Here is a 14,840-nt window from a genome sequence, read left to right as displayed (position 1 = left end):
TGGGCGGGATAGCGCGGAGGAAGCTCAAGAAGACAAGTTTGTCCTACCGTATTTGGACAAAGTTTTAAATTATAAAATAGCAATTACATCCACACAATGTTGTAATTTGAATATTACTGTTTTAAATCAGTTCCTTTCACCGTGAGACCCTGAGAGTAGGCCTACTACACTTGGAACCTGTACGTTTCCTTCGCTGTTAACGGTAACAACCTGGAAGCTTTCGCATTTTCTTCTTTTTTGTGTGCATGTGTGTGTTTTTCTCCCGTGCTTTCTTATCTCATTGTAAAGACACGCGTCTTCGTCTTTACGTCAGCACCGTGTAACTCTCTGTTTATATACAACATGTGTGAATGAGCGTGAGACACCGAGCCCCTTAAACAAAACTTGTTTCTGCTGCCCTCTGCAGCTTTAACGAATTAATATTTTCATTTGTCAGCTATACATAATCTGCGCTGGGTCCTTCTGTGAAAAAATCAATTACGAATCAGCATATTTAATAAACTATGCAAAACTTTTCTTGATTCCCCTTTGGGCTCCATGTAAAAAATCCTGGAAACGGCTTCAACTGGGGATGAACAACTCAGAACAACGCCTGGTACCTTCAACGAGCAATGAAATCTGATTGGCACATTAATGCATATTGCTGTCAAATGAGTTTCTTTTGATTTTGCTACCTCCAGTGATGCTTTCTCAGTAATAAGAAAATAATGTCGCCCCACAGTCCATTTACTACACCTTTCAGCACATTGTTTTTTTCTCATCCCTTTGATGGCTTCAAGGTGCAAATGTGAGCATATTCAATATCTAGCTCACGTTACAGAAGAGGACCAACCATAAATGGAGTAATTTTTTTTTGCAGGTAATTTCAAAGTTCAACAAACATCATCACACACACAACTCAAGCAGTGCATCACAAAATGTATCTAATAGCTAATGTACAGTTGCTTTATTTCCCAGGGCGAGAAAAAACATCGGTGTGCAACACAGAGGTAGTGAAAAATGTAAGAAAGAGGACAGGAGAGGAAGATGAGAGCGTTTTTTCAAAAGTAGGTAAGTAATGCTTATTTATAAAGCACCTTTCATGTGCTCAAAAAGCATTTTACACAAATTAGAGTAAAATAAATGACAAAATGAAATGCTGTAAAAAATAAATCAAAAAAAGTTAAGATACAGAATAAATTGAAAATAAGAAAAATTTTCCAGTTTTATAAACTGGAAATTTAAATCTTGCATTAATGTCCAAATTTATTTTTAATCAGAGTTCTTCAGTCAGATGTTGGATCAGTACATGATGTGTTAAGTTACATCAAGTAAAACAGAAAACACAGTAGCAACACGGATCAGCTGATCACAGCCTGTACATTAAGAAAAAATCTACTGCAGCTCACAAAAGAAATTCATATGTGACTTGTTTTTAAGTAATTCACATCCCCACATTGCACTGCAACACCTGATTTAACTACAAAACTCCACTTAGCCCCTGGTTTTAGCATATAGAAGGTCACATGTTTACCTACATTTTTATACCAAGCATACCATGAAGGACTTAATTTATACTAAAGTTATTATACATTTAAAAAAAATCAACTGGGTAGAAACTTTATTCCATTTTGGCTGCTTTGAAATGTCTTTGTTATCAGCTGATTAGATGACCCATCAATTCCTGGTTATTGCTGATGAAATTCAAAAGTGTTTAATAAGTGGCCAGTATTAGTTAAAATAGTCAGTATCAGTCAATATGACATGGTATTATGATATTACATTTTTTTAGTCACTTACTTGAACAAGAAAAGAAACTGTTGAATCTAAGTTGTTGAAGGAATAACGTATTAATAGACTGATTAACATCAGCCCTTACAGCAACGTCATTCCCAGTAATGTGAGTCACTTTCTATTTATTGTGTTTTTAATAAGATTACAGAAAATGACAAATTAATCAGTAGCAATATTTTAAAAAAATGTATTTTACAGACATGTGCAACATGTCAGTGATGTAAATATATAATAATTTAACATTATAAAGAGAAAGAAAGAAAACGTGAGAAAGCATCCTGATCAATGATTTAATGTTTTTCTACTTACTAATGGCACCCGTTATATCTTAATTTCCCTTAAAAGAGCAACCTGTAACCAAAACACTCATAAAAAGACTTATCAGGAAAAAGTTAAATAAAAGAAGATAAAACCAGCAAAAATGACTCAAACGCCACGTGCTAGATGTCACAGATTTAAGGAGAATGTAAGTCTGAAGAATATCTTACAGTCTTATACTCGTACCAAAGCCCCACACACTGAATGCAGGGTAGAGTGGCTCTTTAAATGTGGTCTGGATCTTGTGCAAAAGACGCATGCCATCAGAGACACTGTAAAATGCCAGTGTTCCTGCTGCATGGTCCAGGTACACGCCAATACGAGAAGACACCGGAGCTGTGATGTCTGTGCTTTTGTTGTTGTGCACAAAAGAGAATTTGGAGTCAGAGCAGTACAGACTCCAGGACTTGTCATTCCAGCCAAAGCTGCATTCATTGGCATTCCCTTTACGACGGATTCCTCTGTAGGTAACAGCCACATCTATCTCTGTTCCCTTCCAGTCCACCTCCCAGTAGCAACGAGTCCCAATCACACTATCCCTGCACAACACCTGGAAGAGAAAGGATGAAATGAAAGCTTAAAAGGCATGATTTCACAAACTATAGAAATTACTTTTTTCCCCTAATAATTTGATCAACTCTCTCTTTCATCCTGTTTAATGTGAAACCTCACCTGCTGCCAGTGGTCAAATCGGTCAGGGTGGTCAGGGTAGTTCTTGGGTTCATTCTTCATCGTGGCAGCTCTGTTACCCTCAGACAAGTGAAGGTTGGGGTGAACAGTGTTGACATCCAGAATCAGCTGACCAGCATCTGAACACAGCAGAAAAACAAGTCCAAAACTCTATTCTGCAAAGAAAAAATACTTGATGAACTGGAACACTCTTCTCTTCTCTGAGCCTGGATAACATCTATGCTAGCTATCTGACAAAGAGGGCCAGCAGTATATTCAAAGTCCTACCACACCCTTGACACTCCCTGTGAATAGTTCAGGACAATACATCATCACAGTAACTGACTGAGGAACAGCTTTTTTCCCTGGACTCCATCTTACTCCTCCTTGCCACGTCAAAGCACAGTTTCAAAGACCTATGAGCGGTGACACACACACACATAGCACTATTCACACCAGTTCATCAGGTATGTAACATATGTTGATATACTGTCCTTTGTCCCTGTTTTTTGTTATATATCAATGAGAGATATGTGCCTGAGTATGGTAACAATTGTGATTATACCTTTAAAAAAGGTTTCTAGCTCCCATGAATCAGCTCATTCAAAGGTTTTTATAGGTGCCATCAAAGCAGGAACACCTGTATTTACTTAAGTAACTTTGCTTCCTTATGTTTCACCAAACCAGTTCTGCCACCAGCATACCTCCCACTGCAAGTTTCGGTCATTTCACACACAGAGCTGCATATCCATGCATGAAACAGTAACTGGAGCTATTTAACATTAGATAAAATACAAAATGTGCTTCCCATGACAGTATGTAAGTAGGATTTTCTGTAAATGCAATGCTGGTGCTGAAGATTTACAGATAGGCTGAAGGAAGGTTACAAAAATGAATCCGGTAACTCACATCTCAAGAAATCTTCTCTTGCTCTTGGTTCTTCTCTTATCTTTGGTTCCTCCCTCAGCACGGATTCTCTTCTTGACTTTCTTTCTTCATTTTCTTCTGTGATGTGGACTTCCTTCACTGTGAAGGCAAATTAAAAATGCACATACACAACAGCAGATTAAGAAACAACAGAAAAAAGCACATATCATCTGCGCTATCTGAGATGAAAAAAGGCAAGTCTGTTCACCTGCTCCTGAGATTTTGCTCATTTCAACTTTGCTGACTTCTTCCACTTGTAATTTCAGTGCAGAGATGGCTCTCTTGGTAGCATCAAAGGAGTAATAGGGTGCGACTCTGATTTTGTTGAGATCTTCATATCCCGAGGGGCCTGACAGGGACTGCCAACTCTGGCGGGAAAAAGAAGAAGAAGAAGAAGACACATGAGACATACTAGACAGTGAATATTTTTACTCTTTTCTCCAAAGACCCCTGACTTTCGCACCATATGTTATCTTGGTTGGGGTCGCCAGCCTCACCTGTAGGAAGTGTATGTGATCATCAGTGTGTGAAAGCAACTCCAGGTCATTGTGCTTCTTCTTCAGCAGAGTAATCTCCTCTTCTAAACGATCCAGCAGTGTTTCGGCCTGGGTCACGGTGGTCCTTTCGTGGGTGCGGATCATTTCCTTGACTTCAATATACTTTCTCTCGATGGAAAGCAGAAGCTCAGTGAATATGCGCTCGTTTTCCTCTAAGACTGTTTGAGCAGAATGCTGGTGAGATACAAAGGAGAGGAAGATTTTTTCACATCATGAGTTAAAAACGGTTACTTTTAAAAAGAATATTTTAATTGTTATAGTTAGATTAGTGTGACTTGCACGAGGCAACTTTCTGACTTACTTTAAGTGATTCGATAGCCTGTCGGAGGTCTTGCCACTTTTTAACCCTCTGATCAATCCTTTGTTGGGATTTGTGCAGCGTAACACTAAGTTGTTTCTATAGCAGCAAAGACAAGAAAGAAGCCATCACTAGTCATTAGTGGATTGTCGATAACTTATTTGCTGTGTTCACAGTGTTGCTTTCGCCACTTACTTGTTTCTCAGTCCTCTCAGTGCCAGCCGGGACGATGTCATGGTGTTTGTGTTCATCCATCATGCACAAAACGCACACAGATGTCTCATCAGTGCGACAGAAAGCCTCCAGCAGCTTGTCATGCTGTGCGCAGAGCTTCTCTCTCATCTGACCCGTAGCTTTGACCAGCTTGTGCTTCATCAGGGTAGGGTAGTTGTAGTGAGACTGGACGTGAGTCTCACAGTAGGATGCCAGGCACACCAAGCAGGACTTCTCAGCTTTCTGCTTCTTTGTTGTGCAGAAGTCGCACAGGACGTCCCCGCTCCTGGCCAGGGTCCTGGCTTGGCTGCGACTGTTGGGTCGACGAGATTTATCCAAGCTGGTGTATCTGTCCAAATCCAGGCTCCCGCTGTGTGACATTTTCTTACCAGGAGATAAAAAATATATTTAGAAAAGAAAACAATCCACAGGTGATTAAAGTTCAGCGGCTGTGTGAAGTTTTTAGGAAATCTGATGAGATGAGCAGCTAAAGAAAAGACTTGACTGAAAGTAAGCAGCGCAAGGAATCTACAAGGAGCTCCTGAAGTTGATCGCTACACTGAAACTGCGTGACAAAAGCTGTGAGTAACAGAATGTCTGCTATGTAATACGCTCTCTTTGTAAAACCAGTATTCCTAGTTGGACTTTAAATAATCAAAGAATGGGTGGTGCCTGAAATAAAGACAAGTGAGACAGAGAAAAGGAAATAAAAAAAGGACTACTTACTGATGAACTTAATAACTAAATATAAAAGTGTCAGAATTACTAGCTAGACTGTTGAAGAATTCATTTGTTATGGTTGTGTTTTATAGACCTCTATATGTAACCATACTTAATGCCACTCTCACTAACAGAACATTCATCAACAATGTGAAGGGGAAAACAGCATCATCTTGTGGGATTCCTTCTTTACTACACCAAATCTACATGTGTGCATTGTGAAAATATAATAGAAGCATCTAGACTGCTGTGCCAGTAGTTGATAATTCCCCCCAAAGCCGATGGATTTCCATTAAAAAAAAAAAGACTAGTGTCATACAAAAAAACAAAAAGCCATTTTGATTTTTTTTAACCCTTTGTCATCTTTCTGCATTTTTTGAGTGACAGGTATACAGTGTAGTCTCACATCTCCTACAGTTTGCAAGAAGGTGTTCGCTTTGATATTTTCCCTACAGAATTTTGCGCTAATATTCAGGCTAAATTTGCCTAACAACTCCCCCACCCATCATCTTTTCACTGTGACAAACTAATTCAGTATGTTTTAAGCAAATATTTGTAAATGTAGAAGTCAGCAAATTGAACATTCAAATAAGAATTATAATCGTTTAGGAATATGTTGGCAATAACAGTTGTAATCAGTGACAGAATACATACAATCATTTCTATGTAAAAGTCCAAAGGGGGTCATTGGTGACTATTATATACAGATGACTTAAAGAACCTTGCTGACCTGATGATGATGTTTATATTATATTAACCTTTTAAACTTCTCCATTTCATTTTTGTTTGTTTGATTGATTTTATCTTTGATTTTCTAATTAATTATTATTTTCAGACATTTTTATGGGGAAAAGGATTTTGTTCTGACTCATCTCTGTAGATTCGTTTTTTTTCTTTGTCACTTTATGCATCAAATATCTGCCTGAAGTCTTGCTACTTTGTGTCTGTTGCAATGATTGGCTGCAAAAAATTACAATGAAATGTTAATAAAACCCATAAGAAAGTAATAATAATTTACTCATTTAGTTATTAGTAATTTAGTATACAGCTCTACACATCACCTGTATTGAAAATTAGTGCCACCACAGTTCTTCTCCATTCCTCAGACATCCTCTTACTCTCCAATACTGTGCAAAACAGTCTGTTTACAAAGTCCACCACCCTCTCTCATGTACACCTCCGTACCTCCACAGGTAAGTCATCTGGACCAACTGCCTTTAAACTCTTCTTTCTCTTCATAGCTGCCCACTCTTCCCCCTGTATTATGTCCTGATTATGTTTTTGAGTGAATATGATCACCTACAAAGAAGCTATTACAGCCCTAACTGGTAGACCGAGTATTATGAGCAGATATCGTCCAGACACAGATGTATCTGCATTTTCTTGCTTTCAGTCCAACACCTGCCCTCATTTTGGTCGGCTGACTGGCATAGTAGCATTCAATCAGTGCTATATTATCAGTGTAACAGTAGCCTTTTTCTTAGTAGTTTGCAGTGGTTCTTCTGACCTTGTTAGTTATGTGTCCCTTGCTTGTGCCCTGAGGGAATTTAGGATAATTGAGGATCTACTCTGGGGACCTTTACTGGATACATGCCCTGACCAGTATTTGGTCTCCAACCTGTTGTTCCAGAGACTGTAAAGCTGCCACTACACTATCCACATAATATGGTTACAAAGCAGGGACCAGGAACTGAAGGAACAACTGGAGCAGATGTGGATTTTATGGAAGGAGCTGGAAACTGGAAAAGTGGCTGCAGCAGATTCCGGCATCTGTCCAAAGGAGTGCAGTGCTAGGAACAGCTAATATACTTGGCCAATGGTAAAGGCCCTGAGCTTGAGGACCACACAAATACAGCTTTATATATTCAATTATTTATTTAGGCTTAAAAAAACTTTTTTGAATTTAGATTTATTGCACTTTTTTTTTTTGCCATGTTAGAGTATTTTTTTTCACATCATATTTTATTTTATTGATCTGTATTGTCATAGCTTGCCTTTTTTGGGGGGTGGAAGAAACGGGAACATTAGCAGGTGAACTGATATAAACCTCATATTCAACTTTGTTACAATACAGTAAAATAACGTCAGAGCCACTGTTATGGATAAACACTGCAAACTAAAAACCGTAAAGGAAATCTCCAGGCTTGTGTCTGTGGTGCATTGTCGACTCCCAGCCTGTAGGGGGTGATTGTGGTTTCCGTGCTGCGTTGAAAGGACAATGGTTGCTTTCGCTAAAGTGCGTCGGTTGTCCAACGTTGGCGCCAGATGAGCTGTGGCGCCAGCTACACACACAGGCATAGAGAAAGAGAGAGAGAGAGAGCTAGAGAGGGAGGAAGATACTGAGCAGTCTACCCAGGCTTACTACATACAGTTTGCAACGCTTCTCTCTTTTTAAAATTCTCTTTTCAGCAGTCACAAAGTAAGCGGACAGAAAGGTGGGTGCGGGCCTGCAAGAATTTACACGTTTAAACAGCCGTGATCCTTTATTCCTAATGATGTGTTATATCGTTTAAATTCAGCATACTCTGGCATCAATAGCAGCAACGGCAGAGAGGCATAGAGGGTCGTTTGTGTTCAGCTTAATATATCATCGTAGTTTTTATCGTTATTTTAGTCAGCGGTGTGTCTTGTGCGCCTCGGGTTCTGAACTTTGAGATGGAAAAATACAGGCCCGGGCTGGCACTGCTTGTGACATTATGTGCTGCTAGAACAGCAGGCAAGCACAGCAACACACTGGTATAAAAGACTATTTCAGGTTCGATTCCTATCCAGGCTATTTTTTGATTGCTGTTTGCGATTGCTGCAGACTCAACTCGTCTGTATTTCTTTCTATTTGCTTGCAGTTTGTCTTTGCATGCGAAACCACACTTAAACATGGTCGGATGGGCGGTTTAGTAAAGCTTCCGCTCCAGTGTTTTACTATCTACAGGCTATATAACTAAACTGGAGTGTAGGCTCTAACTGTGTTAGCAGACTGGATTAGCTGGGGGTTAGCTTGGCATCGTGGCTATCTAGCCAGCACGCTAATAATGTCTCGGCTGGATAGCTGCTAACATCAGCAAGGCCGCCATTGGAGTCGTGCGTGCGGTTTGTCGACTGCTGCCGCAGTGAAGGAGTGCTTCGGGTTTGTAGCCAAGACTCATCGTGTCCTTTCAAGTAGCGATTAAACGGCTTTTCTTGGTTGTTTTTGTCCGTATAATTCATTTCAAGCTGCATATGGCGGCGGATTTGTGTTTCGAAACGTTCTTGTCTGCGTAAAAGACGTCCTTTCCCGGGCTTTTCGCACACCGTTTCGGGCTTTCATGGTTAGCCATCTTTGTTTCAGCTAGCCCACTCCTGACTGGAAATCACGGTGTGGCGCTTAGCGTGCTAACCAACTCGTCGTCGGCGTTGGTGTTGTGCGATAACGTTACTAGCGCTCAAACTATGATTTATGGTTGTCTCTGTGGTTTCCTGAGCACTCTTGGTTAATCTTTGTGAGCATAGCGCTGTCGAGATCGCTCTAATTTTAATGTTTAGAATGGCGGAAGCTAGTGCAGCTACCATTAGCAAGCGGCAGCCATCTTAGGCGAGTGTGTAATCTTGGCTAGCCTGGAAGTGCTGGTGTGGCACAACAAGATGGCCTGTTAATACTCGCACAAGGAGAATTTCCGCGTCGGTCGTTGTCATAAATTGCACTTGAGCGCAAAATTCAGTGCTGGTTTGGTGTAAGTATTTCGCTGTTTATGGACTTCTCACTACAATTACTCTGGTGAGGTTTTCCTTGAAGCTAGTTAGCTGGCTAAATCGTGAACACATTAGCAGCTAACACAATGCTGTTTTATCGTTAACCAGTCTCCCATCGACCGTAGCCAGCTAACTAGCGGCTATATTGGCTATTTGTAGCTTATTTGGAAGGCTAGCAACCAGCAGTTAAATGTTTAATAACAAAACCCTGCTGTTTAGATGTCCCGTTCTTATTTCGAGATGTATTCAGTTATGACTCACAATGAACTGCGCAGATAAGCGACAAGTGTAGGCCAGCCAAGTTTTTTGCTTGCGGATTAAGATAGAATTGTGAGTCTGATTATGATGTTCAGTTGGGTTTTAACATTTGTTAGCTGAGGAAGTCTACGCTAACTTGGCTAGCAAATTGTCGGTAAACCTTTCTTAGTAGTATTTGAAATTATCAGGTTATGTGAGATGAGGAGTGCAGGCATGAAAACATTATAATACTCCTGCCCCACCACTTTATTCATGCACAGTTTCTGAGCATAATGCTAAAGATTGAGCCGTTTTAAAACCCATTACCTTAGGCCAGTGGTTGTATAGTACAATATACAAATACACTTAAATCCAATTGTGGCCCCTCTTGTCTTGCCGATCATCTGTTAAACAAACGAGTCACCATCGTTTGTTTGTGCTGCTTTTTGTGTTTGTGGAGGTCATGACTGTATATCCTGGACATACAGTGATCTTTACCTGGAGACTAGGTGGCAAAATTATGTTCACCAAGATTTGCTTTTGCTTACCTTGTCTAACTAGATTAAACCTGACTGTTGGTGTGAAAACTGTCTTATTTAACTTATAATTTGGAGAGGCTGTGTATGTTTGATTCAGTATTAAATCTTTTTTTTTTTTTTGGTATGGCTTTAAATCCTCCCAATGATGGATCCATCAATTTTCTTCCACTTATCCAATGTAAACTGTGCAACTGTAACAGAAAACACGTTTTTGTAAAAGGGACAGAACTGAACAGTGGTCATACTTTCACACTTCCCATGTGATTGCCATGTGCTTGTAATAAATGGATGAACTATTCACTTTACTCTTGTTTTATTTGTTAAATAATAGATCTGATGTCTGCTCATAGTGTACACGTCTTGCTCAACAATTAATACTTAGAGTATACTTATTAGTGAGTGCTGATATTCTGTTTATTCAATTATCCTGTTTTTTCAGAAATGACTCGACTATGTTGGCTGAAACTGGGCTGGTGCTGTGTGATTAACTGAATTTTAGTGTCAGTTACTGTTTTGGATTTCAGTTGTTATTATGAAAACGAGGTAATCGAGGTCAAACTTCATGTTTTGATTAATAATATTGCTCTAATTTTGTCTTTCAGTCCAACTTTTGGTGCTCCCTGAAAGCCCAAAAGTTTCCAGAAAACCCACCATTTTAAGGACTCCGTTTTCAAGTTCAGCAAATCTACAATTTTACCAAAGTTAGTAAACTTTGCCATGATCTGTCACCCAGACTTAGACTCCTACTTAAAATTTCATTACATTTATAAGTGACAGTCAAGCAAAAGTTTTTCTTTACCAAATGCCTTTGGCTGTGAACAGTTATCTAAAATAAATTGTTTATTTTCTACTCTCACAGGTCTGCTTGACAACAAGAGCAACAGCGCGGCACAACACAAGACAAAGGTCTATCCCCCCGATTCTTTAGTAGGTCATCATCCGGCAAGAAAACGGAGGTCGTGGGGTTGGAGTGTGTTCTCATGGCCGAGTCAGAGACTGAATGTGACACACCCGGCCTTGACACACTTGGGTCGGAGTGTGTCATAGCCCACAGCCATGTCGACCTTCACTATGGAGCAGAAACTGAGATTATGACAGAAGAAAAGCGTGGATTAGAGCTGGAAATCCACGGTTCAGACTTAAAGATCCAGGGACTGGGGACAGAGCTCGGAGCTGTAGCGTGTGTGGATGCAATTGTAGCCGAGACAGACCATGATTACATTAAAGTGGAACATGGTGACATGCACTGTTTCACTGGAGCTGAAATCAAGACGACGGGAAACGAGGCTCTGCTGGGAGAGGTGCTGCTTAAGACGGAAAGTGAACATGTGGTAAAAGTGGAGTCTGACCATGGCGGGGAGCTGACAGTTGAGTCTGAAAACGGTGTAATCATACATGAAGCCCATGGCCTGCAGTGCAACGAGTGCGGGGAAATTTTTGGCAGCATAGCTGATCTTCACCAGCACTTTGAGATCCACAAGGACCTCAACCCTTACATCTGTGTCCACTGTGGTGAGAGCTTTGCTGTAGAGGCCAGTCTCAAGCAGCATATGAAAATTCACATGAAAGAGAAGCCCTATGTCTCTCCAGGAGTTGAGATGATGGGCAAAGATGTTATTGATGCCTTCAGCCTTAAGTCTCATCAGATGATTCATTTGCCAGACAAGCCCCACAGATGCTCAGAGTGTGGTAAGAGCTTTGCAGCTGCAATCACCCTAAGGGAACACATGAAGATGCATTCAGAGGACAAACCCTACAAGTGCACTCAGTGTCGGAAGAGCTTTGTCCGCAGAAGGCATCTGAAAAAACACCAGGAGGTGCACGCACGTGAGAAGCCATATACCTGTGGGCAGTGTGGCAAAGGCTTTGCTACATCTTCAAACCTGAAGCAGCACCAGAAGACCCATGCTGCGGTCGTTCTTGGAGACAAACCCCACCGATGCGCACAGTGCGGGAAGTGTTTTGCTGCAGCCGCCACTCTGAGAGAGCACCAGAGGATCCACTCGGGCGAGAAACCGTACAAATGCAACATGTGCAGGAAGAGTTTTGTCCGCAAACGTCATCTGAAGAAGCACCAGCAAGTCCATGCCGGAGGCAAGCCCTACACCTGCAGACACTGCAACAAGGGCTTTAATCACTCCTCTTCACTCTCCCGCCATCACAAGACACACCTGCAGAATCCAGTGTTTTCTCCACCTCAGCCTGGGAAACCCATGACCTACGGCACTCCCCCAAAGCAGAGAGTGCACCAGCAGGGAGAGAAGCCCTACATGTGTCACCACTGTGATAAGGGCTTCAATCATTCCTCTTCCTTGTCGCGGCACCAAAGAGTCCACTCTGAGGGAAAGAGCTACACCTGTGCTCACTGTGGCAAAAGATTCAATCACTCTTCCTCGCTTGCAAGGCATCAGAGAGTTCACTTGGAGAACAAGCAACAACAGCAGCAGCCGCAACCACCGCAGGCACAACAGCAGCAGTACACCACCATCCCCACAGGGAAGGGATTCCCCAACAATACCTTCCCAAAGCAGCGCATCCTGACGGTTGAAAAGCCATACAGATGCTCCCAATGTGGAAAAGGCTTTAACCATTCTTCTTCCCTCTCCAGACATCATAGGATCCACGTAGACCAGTGAGCACCCTTTTCCCACCCTCACATGTGGTCCCATGCAACGCGGCTCCCCCCGCTCCCAAGAAACCCTCCCTTATCCTATCCTCATTTATGTTCTACCAATGTTCTCTTCATTGATATTACCACATGACAGGAAATGCCAGACCCAGCTTCTATAGACAGGAGAGGTCAGGTAAGCACATGACGCTGAAGTGGAGCAGCTGAGAATGGATGGACAGTAACACACAAGTCTTCAAAAGGACGCGGCTTGGCCTGAAAGACTGCAACCTATAATTCAGAGCTGAACCCGGGGCTTTGTGCTCAGTTTAAAGAGGGTATAATAATAGATTCTTGAAGAAGTCTCTATTCTTGTTTGTGATTATGCTTCACATGCTCCAGGACCTCTTTTCGAACACTTTTAAAGAAAACAATGTGATTTGAAGATCTACATGATAAATTTGTTACCTGGGGGAGCGTTGGGGGGGAAATGTGTTTCGCCCACTGGATGGTTTTTCAGTCATGCACCTTCAGGTGGGCAAATAAGCTTTTCAGCTGCAACTTTATCCAAGGTTACCGACACAATTGGTGAACGAGAACTGTTTCGATTTAAATAGCTCTTTCGTTTTCTCTCACACAACCCATGTGAAGCAAATATCAGAAATCCAATGTAAATAATATTGATTTTCTTTTATATATATGTATAGGTGACTAGTGTGATGTTTCAAAAGATTACATTTTTGATAGTAAGCTCCACTTTGTCTCCATTTTTTTTTTTTTTTTTTTTTTTTTAAAAGTGCTGGAGATCAAATTGTTGCAGGTGTTCAGTTGCAGCTTGTTCTTGACATTGGGCTCCACCAGACTTGAGCCATCCTGTATATTTATAAGGTTGTTATTTTGTATGTCTATGATGAGTTGGCGTTGCTGCATAGACTGTACAGAGAGCAATACTGGCTGGCTGACACACTGTCTATTATGACCTGCGGTTTAGCCATAAAGAAATGCATAATAGAAAATAAAAACCTAATGGGTAGCATATTCCAACATGAGCCGTGTCCTAATTATTTACCGTGCGGTTTCCTCTGTACCCAAGCACCAAATGTACATTAAATGCAACATCACACTTTAATCCTTTGGAGACTAATTCAATTACCTGTGTATAGCATATAGGTAACTCTTACTCATGTTGATCTGCGAACTATCACAATTTGATCTAAATGGAGAGAGAAAAAAGATTGTGTATACTAAAAGACTACATGAGAAAATCTCACTTTTACAAGATTTTCCAATGTCCAACGGATAGCGTTCTATTTACTGTTCTGTGTAAAATATCTTTTACAAACTGATGTATTTTTTTAGATACGGCTTGGGCTATATGAAAGGGAATGAGAGAGATACAGTTTTTATCAGAGTGAACATTTTGGTGAGCAATATTCTTTTTATTTCAATAACAGTTGTGCTTCACTGTAGCATAGGTTTCTTCCTTGTGTTAGATAGGTGCCTTATTGCATGCTATGTAGAAATGTATGCCGAGCTGTTGAGAAAAAAAAAGTTAGGGGTTCCAGGAGTCTTTTGTTCTTATTCATACTAACTTTACCCTACATTTTAATTTGATGTCACTGATACCTATTTTTTTGCTTTTTTTGCTTTTGTGTATATTACCATGTGTTTACACTGTTACTACCATATTGTCTATTTTTTTTGCCCCTTCATTTTTGTCAATGGCCTCACTGTAGAGAGAAAACATGTAAAAGATCCATATAGACTTCTCTTAAGGGCAAATCCTGTAACACCTCTTCCCAGTTTCTGAGTGGCACATATATGGATAAATAAAGGTTGTTGACTACCTTGTGGTGTTCAGTCAATGGAGTACAGAGATTTATGACAAAGTCCATTATTTTCTAGATGGATGCCGTATTGCTGACACACAACTGGTGGGTTATGTGGGTTAATGTGTTGGCATGTTTACCTCAAGACAAGGTTGCGGTTGCATTTCCACAGTGTCTCCACATGGTGTCACTCTTTCTCCTTGAAACATCTTCAAGAACAGGGAGATTCCGGCTGTGAAGCAGGTCCTGGTCTTCAGTTTAACATCTGTTTAAATAGTAGTTTTATCCTTCCTGCAGCTGAACATTTTTAACTGAAACCTCACCTAAACTTGTTTGGCCTTCAAGGCTAGGAACAGCCCTTTTGAAGCTATACAAAGAAAGCTTTTGGGAATTTCCTGTGACCTCTGTAAAAACATCCACGTAATG

At 40.8% G+C, this 14,840-nt stretch overlaps 2 protein-coding genes and 1 long non-coding RNA gene across 9 annotated transcripts; 2 read left to right on the top strand and 1 right to left on the bottom strand.

Annotated features, from left to right (window-relative positions):
* Window positions 1–91: 91 nt before the first annotated feature.
* LOC309720962 lies at window positions 92–5,098 on the top strand. Of its 3 annotated transcripts, none has more exons than XR_014280611.1 (4): window positions 92–202; window positions 780–842; window positions 942–1,050; window positions 5,018–5,098. It is a non-coding gene; the product is annotated as an uncharacterized lncRNA (long non-coding RNA). The 3 variants fall into 3 exon arrangements; XR_014280612.1 differs by lacking the exon at window positions 5,018–5,098 and adding an exon at window positions 4,749–4,833; XR_014280613.1 differs by lacking the exon at window positions 5,018–5,098 and adding an exon at window positions 4,749–4,768 and having other exon boundaries at window positions 942–1,046.
* On the bottom strand, window positions 921–5,563 carry ftr14l (finTRIM family, member 14-like). Its single transcript, XM_082558225.1, has 7 exons — window positions 4,738–5,563; window positions 4,546–4,641; window positions 4,185–4,418; window positions 3,896–4,055; window positions 3,670–3,786; window positions 2,764–2,900; window positions 921–2,641 (listed from the first exon to the last, which is right to left on the bottom strand). Exons 1-7 carry the CDS (start codon window positions 5,134–5,136, stop codon window positions 2,258–2,260), a joined length of 1,527 nt encoding a protein of 508 aa, XP_082414351.1. The 5' UTR covers window positions 5,137–5,563; the 3' UTR covers window positions 921–2,257.
* A 2,131-nt stretch (window positions 5,564–7,694) lies between these two features.
* LOC309720954 (uncharacterized protein) lies at window positions 7,695–14,433 on the top strand. Of its 5 annotated transcripts, XM_082558223.1 has the most exons (4): window positions 8,320–8,599; window positions 10,417–10,477; window positions 10,580–10,678; window positions 10,837–14,433. In XM_082558223.1, the coding sequence occupies exon 4, from the start codon at window positions 10,958–10,960 to the stop codon at window positions 12,611–12,613; it is 1,656 nt and encodes a 551-aa protein (XP_082414349.1). In that variant the 5' UTR covers window positions 8,320–8,599; window positions 10,417–10,477; window positions 10,580–10,678; window positions 10,837–10,957; the 3' UTR covers window positions 12,614–14,433. The 5 variants fall into 5 exon arrangements, with proteins under 5 accessions (XP_082414346.1, XP_082414349.1, XP_082414347.1 ...); XM_082558220.1 differs by lacking the exons at window positions 8,320–8,599; window positions 10,417–10,477 and adding an exon at window positions 7,695–7,910; XM_082558221.1 differs by lacking the exon at window positions 10,417–10,477.
* Window positions 14,434–14,840: the final 407 nt, after the last annotated feature.

The sequence above is a fragment of the Aulonocara stuartgranti genome (genome assembly GCF_965226115.1).
Source record: "Aulonocara stuartgranti genome assembly, chromosome: 13".
Lineage (NCBI taxonomy): Eukaryota > Metazoa > Chordata > Actinopteri > Cichliformes > Cichlidae > Aulonocara > Aulonocara stuartgranti.
The sequence above is the reverse complement of the archived record's forward strand: the minus strand, read 5'-3'. Positions and strand labels throughout refer to the sequence as shown.